The 15,449-nt window shown below is 38.5% G+C and overlaps 1 protein-coding gene across 12 annotated transcripts in view; it reads right to left on the bottom strand.

Moving 5' to 3' along the window:
• Nucleotides 1-867: 867 nt before the first annotated feature.
• Nucleotides 868-15,449, bottom strand: part of LOC111874824 — a 65,358-nt gene continuing 50,776 nt past the window's right edge. Inside the window, exons 1-4 of one of the 12 annotated variants that reach the window (XM_033755617.1) lie at nt 8,525-8,542; nt 7,099-7,223; nt 3,038-3,169; nt 868-1,583 (exon numbers count right to left, since the gene is read on the bottom strand). In XM_033755617.1, coding sequence (XP_033611508.1) covers nt 1,280-1,583; nt 3,038-3,169; nt 7,099-7,121 — 459 coding nt within the window. In that variant the 5' untranslated portion in view covers nt 7,122-7,223; nt 8,525-8,542 and the 3' untranslated portion in view covers nt 868-1,279. The other 11 variants (XM_023870648.2, XM_023870651.2, XM_033755615.1 and 8 more) reach the window with 11 other exon arrangements.

Here is a 15,449-nt window from a genome sequence, read left to right as displayed (position 1 = left end):
ACTCATGCTACCTTTGTAATTGGCCTCTATGCTGTTAAGTTTGCATGAAAATGAACATGAATTGAATTGAATTATTAATTACATTAATTGTATTAATGTGTCTTTGCTCCAGTGCTTACACATAATTAGTCTTTGACTTTATGTTGTGTTTGTCCATATGCAATTACTTTTATCTACACGTTGCAGTGTCTGTAATTGGCCTCTAACAGAAATGGGTACCAGCAATCTTCATGGGGAGGGGGGTAAAGGGTGGCCAGCGCGTAAGGCTGACAACCTTCCCGCCATTTGTGAGCTGACTGCCTAGAGAAAATGTGGGAGCCTCGACGTCTCACAACGCTAGGGGCCTCCATGTCCTGGTATGGGGATAGCTTTACCTCTCAAGTTCTTTCCTTTATAAGGAAAAACAGAACTACTATGGTTTAGTGATTACTTCCTTACAGTATCCACCAGATTTGAATATACAAACAATTTTACACAGTATCAGATTTTAATCTTTCACAATGGTGAAACATCTTATTCTGGTCTCCTAAGTTATGACACTGTGTTGCCTGGTAGATGGTTACCAGAGGACATACTGCTCCTGGCTTCAACAGACCAGTAGAAAACTTTGGTAACCATGTCACAAGCCAGAAGACCATGAATGAATTTACATAAAAACTGATATCAGGCATAATGTTACAGTGCAGCATCCTGTTGCACTGCTTAGATCAGACTTTGCATTTTGCTTTGATGCCACCTACGTGCAACGTCAGTTAACATTCTCTCACAGTTTTCTCTTTGTCGTCACTACATGTTTCGGTCTAACTGACCATCTTCAGGTGTACAGGTTGTTGTGCTCAAGGAACCTGCTGCTCACTGTAATCATGTTCTGTTTCTGTTATGTAGAGCCCTCGGATTGCATCTGGTTATGTGGGTTAACCATCTGTTTTTTGTTTAGGTGTCCTTGAGCTGGGCATATTTGTTGTGCTGTGGTTGGTCATCAAGACAACAAATTCCTGCCCCAGCAAGAACATTCAAGACAGCCACAGCCACACAAAACCATGAAGCATACACCAGCAGCGGAAGGACACCTAAATAAAAAAACAGATGACTAACCCACATAACCAGATGCAATCCGAGATCTCCACTCTACGTAACAGAAACAAAACAGCATTACAGTGAGCAGCAGATTCTGCAATCACAACAACCTGTACACCTGAAGATGGCTGGTTGGGCCGAAACATGTAGTGTCAATAAAGAAAAGCAAATGAATAATAACCGATGTTGCGTATCGATGGCATCAAAGTAAGATACAAAGTCGGATGATATCATGCATATGTGTTACCCTCCTGCATGCAAACATAGTAAAGCAAGAGAGGCAGTTTGTTGGACAAATACGTATCAGTCTGACATGGTCACACACATCAAACTGACATTTCTTCCTGTAATACTGTAATAGTATCTTCCTGTCATGCATGGATGATAGGACAGCATAATGGACGTCAGAGAAATGCTGTATCTTGCTGGTTATGACTGTACAGCAACAACTCCTTCTTCTTATGACAGACGAGTCACTTGAGGTGTCGTGCTGGTGAGTCGCAGGCCTGAAACAATCACATGAATAGCATTAAAAGACAGATTCTGATTTGCATGCGAATCTGTATGTACGATTTCAAACTTGATCCACTTTTAATTTCAACAAAGCGTAAAACTTCTATGTGGCTGCAATGACGCAAAAAATTTATGGTTATATAACATTCTTGCATGATAATACTTGGCACTTGCCCCCCTCCCCCCCACACACACACACACACACACAAACATGTTTGCTGGTACTCTCAAGTTCAGTTTTTGCCTCAAGATTAAAAAATACAGTGCAATGGTAAATGTGTGAGACTTTTGACAAGCTTGTCAATACATATCATGTATTTGCTGGTATACATACTGGCCTAAAGAAAAAGTACTAATAATATCTAATATCATCTCCATATTAGAACACTGTAAAAATATATAAAAATAAAGATTTCAGCTCCTTAAAAATTGGAAATTAATTTCCATTCCCTTACAAATGAAAGCCATGGAATACTGCACTACTTATATACGAAAAACTTCACTGAAGAACGTTATGCTTATTTTCCATTTCCAAACTCGTGTCCAACCAAAATTCCCAGTCAATAATTATATAATTGTCCTCTACTTTTCAGCTACTACAGGCAAAACACCAAGATATCCATAGCCACATTTGTAATTTTCACTGTTTCACAAACTCTGAGGTCAGTACAGCTTTCATAAGATGCAATTATCTAGATTAGATTATTAACGGGGACCAAATACTGGTTCTAGAAGAACCAGAAACAAAATGGAACAAAAATATTCAAGCACAATAACAAACGTCAAGGACAATCAGCTCATAAAATGAAAATGCTGATCTTCCCCAGAACTTGAGTTCTGTATCAGGTCCATCATTACAAAAACTGTGTTAACATTCTGCTCAACAATTAATAAAACATGGCTACAAACCACTCAAAAGACTATGCAAGGCATGGAGAATTGATGGGAGTCAACACAAACTTTCATACTGCAAAATTATTTCCAAAGAAAGTAACTGAAACAGTGAAGCTTCATTACTTACAGTTCACTATGACCAAGCTCATACTTACCAATACAGAAAGTGTTTAACACAAAAATTTGTATCTACTTTTAAACTCTCCTATAATGTCAAATTTCATCAGCCAAATACAAACTAATCTATACTGAAGTGCTGTTTCGTAAGTACCTGTAATAATATTAATATTTTCTTCTAACAAATAACGAATCATATAAACCTGCGTAACATTTCTAAGAAGTCCTTCGCTCTCTCTCCAATATGATCTCATAATGGCATACTTCAAATTCTCAATTTCTAACACGAATATTAAGAGTAATCATTATTTTACACATAAAATCAGCATCTATAACTCTGTCATCACATGACATATCTGTTTCATTCCACAGCATACTGTGAGTTTGTTAATTCTTTCGGTTTCAGTGACGGGCTTACATTTATGTTTAGAATCACCTCAGAGCTGAAACACAGACACGTTCAACCATAACCCAACTGCAGAACTGCAGCTGCACCTCTAATAAGAGGCATGGCACTGCACACATGTCCTCTCTAGTGCATTGACTCTGATGACTCTCACTGCCCTCCCTGCAAAGCAAAACGAAAAGGCTACAATTAGTTTTCATCATCTTCACTCATCATTAACGATACTTCCAACTATTTATCGACTCCTGTCAGCCATCTTCAAGGGATTCTCACAGCACATTTAACAGTTATCAGTGTACTGTGAGAATCCCCAGAAGACTGACAGTATATGCTCTGGAATCCTCCAAAAAAAAGTAATTCTCCATGCCCTTCCTACTCCCTTACAGTACAAAAGTAGGGATGGGGGGAGTTATATAGGAGAAAATTTATCGTGTTTATAATGCACTGTCAAAATTATGCAGTAAAACCTGCCTTAAACAGGCCCTTTATTGAACAGAAAGATTTTCAGGTCCCATGATTTTGGAGCTGAAAAGATGTTAAATATCCTGGATTAAATGGAAACTGTCTAACGTGGAAATGGAAATCAAAATAAGCCTTTATGCAGAAAATGTTCAGTCTTCTGGAATGCATTGTTTAGATGAATTTTAGGCATCCTACACATTCTACAGAATTCTGTTTCCCGTAACTCTTTCAATTCAGCTTTTAACGGTACAGCACTACCTAGACTGATATTCAGCTGAACTTTTTGCCCCTTCAAGAAATTTTACTCAGTAAGGGTTCTAGGCCTATATTTTTACTTTAGTCTAGCAGTTACATGGCTACAAAGACAAGAGTTGTGCTTGATCTTAACACAAGAGTAAAAACGATTCATCTGAGTGAGCAAGATAAATTGTCTGTTTAACAGATCATGAAGATGTTTAACATCAGTAAAACTCAAGTGTATGAGATTCTAAAGAAGAAAATGGAAATTCTGAAGTAGTGGGAAAATTGTGCTACTGGAAAAATAAAAAGAGAACTTAAGAAAACTGCAAACATTAATGAAAGAGTGTGGGAGTGGTTTGTCAGTGTCAGGGCAAAAAATCACTGTGTGTCAGGTCCTGTGGTATGGGCATAGGCTAGGGAAGACTGAATTCAAAGCATGTAACGGATAGTTGGAGAGTTTTCTTAAAACACATGAGATAGTTTTTAATGAACTTTGTGGTGAATCAAGTGATGTAAATAGTGAGACCACTGAGGAGTGGGTAGCTAAATTGCCATCCATAATCAAGGGAAATAACCTGAAAACATAGTGAACAGTGATGAGACTTGGACTGTTCTTCTGCACAACTGGATAAAGAAAGTTTGATTGTTTTTCTGTGGTTTTACATCAGGCGAAATGGAGAAACCCTTAGTGATCGGCAAGGTAGCAAAACCACCATACTTCAGAAACATGGACATATGGTAACTTCCCGCTAAGTGGAGATCTGACAAAAAGGCATATTTTGTTTTTGGATAACGCAACATGCCACCCCCATATCGAACTTTCCAACGTGCGACTTGCTTGGTTCCCTCCAAATGCCACTAATGTTTCTCAGCCAATGGATCAGGCCATCATTCAGATTGTTAAAGTCCACTATCATAAATTATTAATGCAATCTTTGCTCGCCAGTATAGATTCTACATCATCCGCCTCTGAACTTGCAAGAACTGTCTTAGTTCTAGTTGCGGTTACTTGGATAAGTCAAGCAGTAAAGATGCTGTTACCAGAAACTGTGGCAAAGTGTTTCGAAAAAGCACGATTTTCTACAGGTGGTTACTGCTAGTGTACAAAATGAGAATGACCAGCAGGACTTACAAAATTGCATGAATGAAGCTGCTTTCAGTAACTGCAATGCTGAGGACTACATCAACATAGACAAAGATGTGCAAACAGAACCAGACACAATGGATATCAATGCATTAGTTCAGAATTTTAGAGAAAGTCGGCAAGGAAGAGAGGAGGAGGAAGAGGAAGAAGAGGAAAATGACATTGTGATAGAAGAAGAAAACTGTAGAGTAAAGACTTATCAAGATGCTGTCAAAAGTTTAAAGCAACTGCAGGAATTTTCTGTACAACAGAATGATTCAGACATGCTTAGTGTAATTCCTCAAGCTAAAGTGTTTGAGGAAAGTCAGGCAGCCAAGAGAGTAAACTATGTGCAAAACACTCTGCCGGAGTTCTGGTAAAATTATAAAAAGTGAGTACTGCAATTTTTTCCTGTTCAGTGTAATGTTTGCATGTGTTCAATGATTATAGTGTGAATAAATTAATGATCATGTTGTTTTGTTTTGTCTCAACTATGTTTATGTCCTGGTTTAGTTATTATAGTATACCTTGATTAAACGGAAACCTGGCTTCAGCAGAATAATGTTCTGGACCCTTGAGATTCTGTTTAAGGTGGGTTTTACTGTATTTCACTTCATGACCAAGGGGGATGTACATCTAACAAACTGTTTCATTGACTTATGCACATATAACAAAGTTTTACCCCATCTGTCATATGAAATATTGAATTTGTATTGAAAGGAAAGTAGGTAGTCAGTTCCTCCCAGGACTTCTTGTTGAGTATTCAAGAGTTTGTCTGTCACAGGTTGGTGCCCAGAGGCTATGAACATTCTAACCCTAACAATAGGGACCCTTCACATAGGCCTCACAGAACAAAATTACAATTCTCTCAAAAATATCTGTGTTATTATTGACTAAATTTCAGTAATTTATGGAGATGATCTCTCTACATTAAACTGCACAGGTGGTACCTTCAGCAAAATAACACTATACTCTCTTAAGAGAAAGAATGTGCAATGTCTTTGCACTGATTTGCTATTTATATAGGAAGATGAAGGCAGTTCCTTTAACTCTTGTTGTGTTCATAACATACTAGTGTACTGCCCACTATATACAAAGGTGAAAAGACATACAAATCATCAAGGAAGACAGACAATGCAAGTTTGAGAAATGATCAGAAAATTGTGGTACTTGTTCGATACAGAATTCTGGAATTGAACACGCTGTATCTAATATGTTCAATTATCTCAGAAAACCTGAAGACTTATGGGAAAAGTACATAGAACACAAAGCATGAATTTTATTTTTCTCTACAACTTTTGCTCCTAACATTTTTTTCTGTTAAATATTTAGTGAACTATGCATGACATTAATGTACGTGATGTCCTATGTGCATTTCTGCCTCTAAATAATAATGAAAAAATATATAAAAAAAAGACAACAATTCTTCATAAATTCTCAAATGTAAAATGTCATGAAACTCAATTCTGTAAGGCTGCACCATAGCTCAAGTGGTTAGTTGCTGGCTTCCCACCACTGCGGCCCCGATTCGATCCCGGGTCTGGTCAAGTGGGATTTGTGGTGGACAAAGTGGCACTGGGACAGGTTTTCTCCAAGTACTTCGGTTTCCCCTCTCAATTTACATTCCACCAAATTCTCCATCATCATAACCACCTGGGACAGGCTACAAGAGGCCAATCAGTGGCCGCCGTGCCGCGTGGACCCAGTTGGACTCCACCCCCTGTTATGTTAGCAACTCTCTAATGTTAAAATATAATGCTTGAGTTGGCAACGTCGTAGTAAACAATTTTCAATAACAGATTGCACTACATGCGCTGTTCCTAATTTCTCTGTTGTTATGTGTTACTACGGTTATGTGTGTAAAAACAGAATCTCGCTATTGTTATGTGTGTGAATATATATAAAACGCCTTTGTGTATCAAAAGTTATTCTTACTAAAGCAGGGTTAGATTGAACACTGATTTTTACTTATCATTCAAGCCACGTGGAAGTGACAGTAACACCCCCTACTAAGTGAATTAAAAAACTCCATTCTGTGGTTCTTGAGTTTATCATCCATCCTGACAGATTGAGCTCAACGTAGTCTGAGGTAAAGATTATGTTCCCACTAAGAAGGGGCACGTCTGCTTTTAATTAAAAAAGAAGTTCAGAAATGCTTAGGGAACATGACCTGCTAACTGGGGCACTATATATCCTGACAAAGATCTGATACGTGTCAGGCATCTGAACACTGGGTACAGCTGTAATGGTGTGTGATGACACGCACCTTTTGTTCAGGGCTCCTTGCATGGGCAGGACAGCTGAACAGAGAGGGCAACACTGTGTGGGCCCTGGTCACTCAGCAACTCGGCATCCATCATCACTGGAAACAGCTTCCCTTCACTGATACCACTATAGGACAGACAACACGCCTCTCCAGAACTATCAAACAAATAGTAACAATTATATAATGCTTACATGATCATTAATTGTAATCTGTCTACAGGTTATTCAGATGCCTTTTTTGGATGATCCTTTCACTAGACATTTTGAACACTATGTTCCAGTTTCTTCAGACCATGCTGTTTGATAAATTTATTGTTTTCTTGGTACTGGCAGGATAACTACACCGTGACCCAGGGGGCTCAACCTACTAGGATTTCTTACCTTATCCTGTAACCTTACAATGCCAAGAGGCCACAAACACGAAGTCTTAAACCGGCTTCAAACTACAGGAACATGTACATTGCATGTGTTCCTACGTAACATAATAAATGTAAGATTTGAGGTTTTCACGGCGGTGACTATGAAGAAAGCAGTCTTCTGGGATTTGGCACCGTGTATATGTGGTGTTAACCGAGGTTTCGGAGAAACGTATCGCCTCCATCTTCAGGGTAGAAGGAAAAATATAAGAAATCTGCAGGCGAAGAGACCATGAGAACTGGTACAAGCAGACTGGTGTTGGAAATATGCACAGCTATGTGAGAGCAGTGGAGGAAGTGGGGAAGGGCAAGTCTACATGTGAAATCAGTGGAGTGGGAGGGGAGGAAAAGAGCTGGGACAGAGGCAGGGTTTTGTATTGGGGGAGAGAAAGGCAAGGTTAAAGGATGGGCACTAACCCATAAGCTGGGGTGGGGGTGGGGGTTGTTATGTTAGTCGGTCATGGCCTGTGTAGCCTTCTGGATCTGGCGTCATATCCTGGGGGTGGGGGTTAAGAGAACAGATGAGAGGCGTCCATGACTCTTTGAGACAACTGAACTCCATCCTGAAAATATGAACAGAGAGGGGGGGTTTNCTCCACTGATTTCACATGTAGACTTGCCCTTCCCCCCTTCCTTCACTGCTCTCACATAGTTATATATATTTCCAACACGTCTGCTTGTACCGGTTCTCACGGTCTCTTCGCCTGCGGATTTCTTATATTTTTCCTTCTACCCTGAAGATGGAGGCGATACGTTCCTCCGAAACGTCGGTTGACGCCACATATACACGGTGCCAAATCCAAGAAGACTGCTTTCTTCAACATAATAAATGTTCGCTTGCTTGCAAAATCTTACGTAGACATATTTTTAAAATCTAATACTGACATTACATACACCACACATTTATAAAATTTGGTTTAATTATACCAAACACTTCACACCATTCCACCTAAGCCCTCCAACAACTTTTCAAAATGCCAACAGAAACGCAATGATAACTACGATAACCACCTAGTGTGACATATTACTACAGATCTGTGCTACAACGGATCAATTTTGCTTTGGGTTGTAGTAGTAATGAGTGCCATCTATACGCAAGTCTTACATTTCATGGTATTAATTCCGGCGCCATTAGCTTAGTTGCCTTCAAATTTACTATTGCTTAGGAGGCTTAGGATTATTTGGGGTTTGCAATTTTTCCGTCGTCCGGTATTGTAAAGAACACAAAGTTGTTGGGTCGATTATCTTACGGATGTCTGGAATACTGAATAAATACTAATAATAATACTGACATTAGGTTGGAATACCATGGTATCTCAAAGCATATTCAAATGTAGGAAACATGCAGTGAAAGCCCACATAAGTATTAAAAAATATCCCCTACTTCCATTATATTAACACCACATGAAACCTCTTCTCTTAAATTCTAATGCTTTTCCTGTATCCCCATAATTTCTGAGGAAAACAAGTGAATACAGATGGGCAAGACACAATGAGTTGAGTCCCTGTTTTTGAAAACCATCGTTGCCAATGAGGTAGGCAGATAGATGGGTATGGGCTATATCAGAGTACAACACATTTGGAAACGCAACCGATTCAATCCATACATAGCCACAATATATGGCAATTTTGCTGTACATTCAAAGATAGAAGGTGCATATAAATTTATGCACTGCAATTGGACACATGACTGCAATTAGCCTAATATTTCTTAGCAGTACAGGCAGCAACACACTAGGATACAGTCCACATATGTAAATATACTTACAGAAATTTGTTGCAATTAGGCACGTGTTTACACACAGTCAAAAACTTATTAGAAATTGTATTCTATCATCTTACTGCACTAGTTCAATCACCATGTGGCTGAAACATTTGGTTATGTTGTGATCAGATCAATGACTTCTTTAGTTGCACTTGCTCAAAATAGAAATTAATCTGCAAGGTAGAAGTTCCGAATCAAAAGAACTGTCTTTAGTTATATTTTGAATTGCTTTCTGTTAGATGACAAACATTTAAATTTTGGTGCAAGATGGGTGTAAAATTTTGTTCCAGCATGCTATACTTGCTTTTGGTAGACTGTAACATTTGCAGCTGGTCCATGAAGATCACACTCGTATCTTGTATTGATTGCATGGAATTCTGGATATTTCTGAAACACTCCCAAGTTGCTGATTGGAAATATTCTTAGAGGCAATCTATAGAAATAGTACATCAAGCCTCTTAAATGGTTATCTGTTCTTTGCACCTGTCTTGATTGTAATAACATCTTCTGTTAAAGCAGAAATTTGTTATTATCAGAACAGTTACCCTAAGACAGCCTTTCTCAGCCAGGGTTCCCTGGGACCCTAGGGTTGAGCAAGAAATCGTGAAAAAATATACATATATATAAATAAGTAGATACCTTAGGGTTCTGATGATGGTGTATAACACACAGAGATACTGGGTTTTCGGACTTTGTCCATCATCGGGAATCTAAACAACTAAGAAAAAACACAACGTTTCGGAATCTGGATCTGTTTCCGTCCTCTAAGGGACCCAACAGAGTAGGTGTCTTCCCTCACCTGAGGATGGAAACAGATCCAGTTTCCGAAACATTGTGTTTTTTCTTAGTTATTTAGAATCTGGACGATGGACAAGTCCAAAAACCCAGTATCTCTATATACAAATAAATAGTTTTAACATTAATGCTTATATGTGTTTATATTAATAATAACCACTAAAGCTATTTGCTATATTTGGAGTTTACAACTTACATAAAAATAATATTGGCTTATTAATTTTTTAACCATTAACATTTACTATGGTTGTTCAGTATTTAAAGGAGTTATTTGAAAATTTCAATTATCTTAGTACCATAATAGCAATTAATCTTTAAAGAAACTGGAAACAAATGCAACAAAACTGAAATTAATAGTTCATTGTAATAGTTTTCATTATTTTGTGGTAACTTGTATTGCAGGGTACAGTGAATGGAGGCAGGTATGAATGGGGGACTAACATTTGGTGGTTAGCAACACTGCTGTGGAGGAATGAGGCACATGCTTGTTGTAAATGCTGCCTAAGGTCGATTTATAGTTAGAAGCATTGCAAAGTTCTCATACTTTTTGTGACATTCTCTTTTAGTTATCTATTATGCCATTCCATTTTACATTTTACTAACCCTTGTGTTTTACACAAGTGTCAGACAGTCCTATGTAGCGACTGTTGAAGAGCAGGCCTGTGATAAAAGAGGGGGACTTTAGTCCTAAGGATACAAACAGTTCTGATGAGGTTAGTGACGAAGACTCAGAAGCTTCTGACAAATTTCACTGCAATAGTGCAACAGTGGACACAAAAAAGGTTCATCTTTATGATGAAAGCTCCTTGTCAATGTGCTTTACATGGACTGGTGATTCATGTTGTCCAATCCCACTGTGCCTTGTCTGTGGCAAATGACTTACAAACGCAACAATGGCTCCAGCAAAATTGAAACGACACTACAAATCACAGCCATATGACTAATTAAAGTGATTATTTTAAATGGCTATTGAAATCTCAAAACAAACAGAGTCAAGCTTTTGTTAGTAAAGTCACAGCCAGTGAAGTAGCTTGGGAAGCAAGTTATTTGTTAGCAGAGCTGATTCCCAGTAAAGGACAAGTCATACAGCTCGTGAGAATCTAATGAAGTCAGCATGTAAAATTATAGTGGGTAAAATGCTGGGACAATATGCAGTACATGGAACTGAAAATTTTCCTTTCAAATAGTACAATAACAGTCAAAATAGATGACATGTCACATGATGCTGAAGAGATTTTGTGTGATAAACTCCTTCGCTCTCCGGGTTGATGAGTCAATAGATTTTACCAATAACAGTTATGTTGTAGTATTTGTAAGATTTATAAATGATAGCGAAATTCGTGAAAACTTCCTCTGTTGCAAAGAGCTGTCTGAAACAAGCGAAGGTAAAGATATTTTTAATGTCTTGTCTTCATATTTGAAAACAAAAGGCCACTTTGGTAAACTGAGTAGGCATCTGTAATGATGGTGCGCCATCAATGGTTGGCTCTGCTAGAAGTTTTGCCTCTTTTGTTAAAAAAAGGAAATCCTGATATTGTCACAACATGCTGCTTTATTCACAGAGAGGTGCTGGTCTAAAAACTCTTGGAGATTGAATGAAACAATGGATGATGCTATAAAAATGATTAACTTTATTAAATACAGACCAGTTCACTACAGACTGTTAAAAATGACTGTGTGAAAACCTGGAAAAAGAGCATATAAGTCTCATGCTACATACATAAATCTGGTGGTTTCACAGAAGAAGAGTTCTCAACAGGGTGTTTAAACTGAAATGTGAACTGAAAGATTACTTTAAAGAAAACAGTAGACAAGATTTTGCAAAGTGGTTTGAAGATGAAGAATGCTGGAGAAACTAGCCTACTTAGCAGACTGATTCCCATGAATCAGCTGAACAAGCTTCTGCAAGGCCCTAGAGAAAATGTTTTCTCTTCAAGTGACAAGATTCTTGGATTTAATAGGAAACTGAATCTTTGGATGAATCATGTTTTGAGAGGAAATCTTGAAATGTTTCCACTGCTACTGGGGCTTGAGAGTGAAGAAGGATATCAGCAAGTCTCGAATCTTATTGATAACCACCATGAAGAACTACAGAACAAAATTAAACATTATTTTCCCTCTCTTTCAACATAAGTGTATGACTGGGTGAGGAAACCTTGTTCTGAATCATCTGCTTGGCCTGAGAACTTGACTTGAAGAGAAGAGGAAGAACTTCATGAGCTGCAGGCTGATCATACATTCGAGACAAGATTTTTGGATCCATCCCTGAGCATGTTCTGGATTTCTGTGATAGAACACTATTCTGACATTCACAGGAAAGCAATAAACATATTGCTGCAGTTTTTAACTTCTTACATGTGTGAGCAAGCTTCTTCTTGTTTAACAAGAATCAAGTGCAAAGAGAGAAATCATTTAATTTCAACTGAAGATGAACTCCATTTGTGCTTATCTAAAGTTTGACTCAGATTTAAGTTTTTGTGCAAGCACACATTTCACTTTAAAGAAGTAAATTTCATTCTTTATTTTAGTTTAAAAAATAACATTGTTTTAGACAATATTCTTGCTCATATTGCTTTGATTTATCTTATGGTTTTCAGTGACATTACTACTGAACATTTTCAATAAATTTAATGTTATAAGATCAGTTTACAGCCTTTACAATAATTTTTATGTAGGGGTTCCCTGAGACTTGAATATTATTTCAAGGGTTCCTCCAATGTAAAAAGGTTGAGAAAAGCTGCACTAGGTTATCACACAATATTCAATTGGCAACTGAATGGCCAAGGCAACCTGGACCTTGGCCAGCATCCATTACATAAAAACAACGAAGTCTTCCATCCAGAGCTGAACTCAACTGAACAGCAGCCAAAGTGCTGACAGTAAGAATGAATGGTGCATTATCTCCATGCCATGGTGGATTACTTATATATAGAACCAACTTCAATTCTGAACAGAACGGTCTTCTGTGTAACAGTTCCGTGTAGTTCAAAAATGGCTCAACATTTCAGAGGGACATATCTCCATACTGAGGATTGATGGTTCTACTTGGTACAGGCTAGTGTGCTGTTTTTTGCTTAGCATAGTCTACAACCCTGAAGATAGAGGTGATGTTCTGAAACCTCGGGCCTTTCTCCAAGTACACAGTATAGCAACCAGAAGATCGTACACTCCAACTATAAGACTTGAATGTCACTAGTCTAGAATTTATCACTCTGCAGGATGCTGAAGTTGGAAACAATTTCGGGAACAGATATAGCTAACCAGCAACCTTCGATATTTTTCCTACTGGCTAGTACAAAAGCATGAACATTTGCTAATTATCAAACACAACACTCCTCATATGCACATGCAATGTGTCCAAATAAAACACGAATATGAAATGACTTTGTTAAAGAGCTAGCCATAAGTCAGAAAAATGGCATAGCCTTGCTGACATAAGACATTGAAGGTTGTTGCTGGTACAGTGGTCACTCGCTGACCGAAGTGGGAGAGGGTATGGTTATAGGGGTATGTTCTTGCTGCAAGGAAGCTGGTTACTCACCTACTTATGTGGGAGAGGATATGTTATAGTAGTACAAGCATGGTGCAAACAGAGTGGTCAGGCCCCCCAGTGAAGTGGGGGAAGTCATGTTTATAGCGACATAAAGAGGTTGCCAGAAGAGTATCACATTTTAGTGAGAGAGGAAATGAGTGTAGTTGTATGTGTAGGTTACAAGGACAGTGGTTACTCTCCCACCGAAGTAGGAGAGGATATGTGTGTAGCGTTATATTCAGATTACAAAGGCATTTGTCACTAGCCCACTGAGGTGGAGAGGAAATTTTTATATCAGTATAAGTAGGTTGCAAGAAGGGTGGTCACTCTGACCTTTCCACACACTTGAAGCTTGAAATTTGGGGCAGGATATTCATCTGAAACCTTGAATTCCGCTTATAGGACTACATGTTGTTAACCTAGAATAACACTATGTGAATACCACAAAACCTATGCCACCTTGGCTGCAGAGTTGTAGCAGGTATGCCACCTTCTACCAGTAATTCAAGAAAAGTTATGGAGCCATAATTTATTATTGTTATCATTCAATTCCTGTAGCTCCTTCTGAAGCACAGGGTATCTGTGAAACTCCTCCATTTGATTGTGTTGGCTGCCAGTCTTTTTACTTTGTTCCATGTTTTGCCTGCTTCTCTGGCTTCTTCCTCCACTGTCTTCCTCCAAATTTTCTTGGGACAACCACATCTATGAGCACCCTGGAGTTACTAGTCAAGTGCAGTCTTTTCAATGGCTCAGTAGGTTTCCTCAAAGTATGACTGATCCAATTCCATTTTCTTTTCTTTAACTGAATGTCAATTGGCTGTTGAGTTGTGACTGTCCAGAGGTCTTCATTTGAGATACTTTCCAGCCATCTTATGTTTATGATTCGGCGTAAACATCTATTACTAAAACTCTGCAGCATGTCAGTGATCTGCTTTGTGACCCTCTATGTCTCAGAATCATAAAGTAGTACTGACTTCACGTTTGTATGGATGATGCAGGCTTTAGTCTTCTTGGAAATATATTTATTTCTCCAGATTGGATATAATTGGATAAATGCCCAATTTGCTTTTCTTTTCGGTTTTTAACATCTTCATCTGTGCCCTCTTTCTTGGTTACAGTACTTCCCAAATAAGAGAATGTTTCTACTTGCTCAATTTATTATTGTTTATAAACTGTTAGTCTCCTTTGTATTTTATTGTTTACCCTCAATTCTTCAGTCTTATTTATATTAATATCTAACCTGGCTCTCTTTGCGTTGTGGGAACATCCCACATTATCACGCATTTCTGCAGAGTCAGAGTCAGAGTCACGTTGCAACTGACGGTCAGTCAGTCTGTCTGTCTTGGTGTCGAGCCCCAGCTGGGGCTCATGACCAGATATTTCTTTTGAGTGAAAGTTGCTGTCTTGTCTATGTGTAGCGCCCTCTCTGACGAGAGGTCGGGTCTGTCATTTGTTAGTCAGTCTGTAGTAATTTGTCCATTGTCTGTATTTACACATATTTACAGTGTACCTATTTCTTGTATAAATGTACAATATTTACACGGCCTCTCAGTCCAGGCTAGGTACAGCAGATTATGCCCTTTTATATAAATAATTATTCTAGTAGTATTAGCTATCACGGCAGTCTAGTTACTTGAACGGTCGTACGCCTGACCGCCGCCAAGTTTAAGCCTCTTGTACTTTCTGTGTCTGGCTTCGCCTTGTCCGATGTTGCGAACATTCTCATTATCATGATTTTGTATGACTTCTGCTTGTTGCCTGCATAATTTTGTTATGTAATCATAAACGTACGGAATTTTGAATGCCATGTGCAAATCGCGGACCGGTGTGCGCCTTGGAAAATT

This window comes from Cryptotermes secundus, unplaced genomic scaffold (assembly GCF_002891405.2).
Source record: "Cryptotermes secundus unplaced genomic scaffold, Csec_1.0 scaffold27, whole genome shotgun sequence".
Taxonomy (NCBI): Eukaryota; Metazoa; Arthropoda; class Insecta; order Blattodea; family Kalotermitidae; genus Cryptotermes; species Cryptotermes secundus.
Note: the sequence above shows the minus strand (reverse complement) of the source record. Positions and strands in the feature narration are given on the sequence as shown.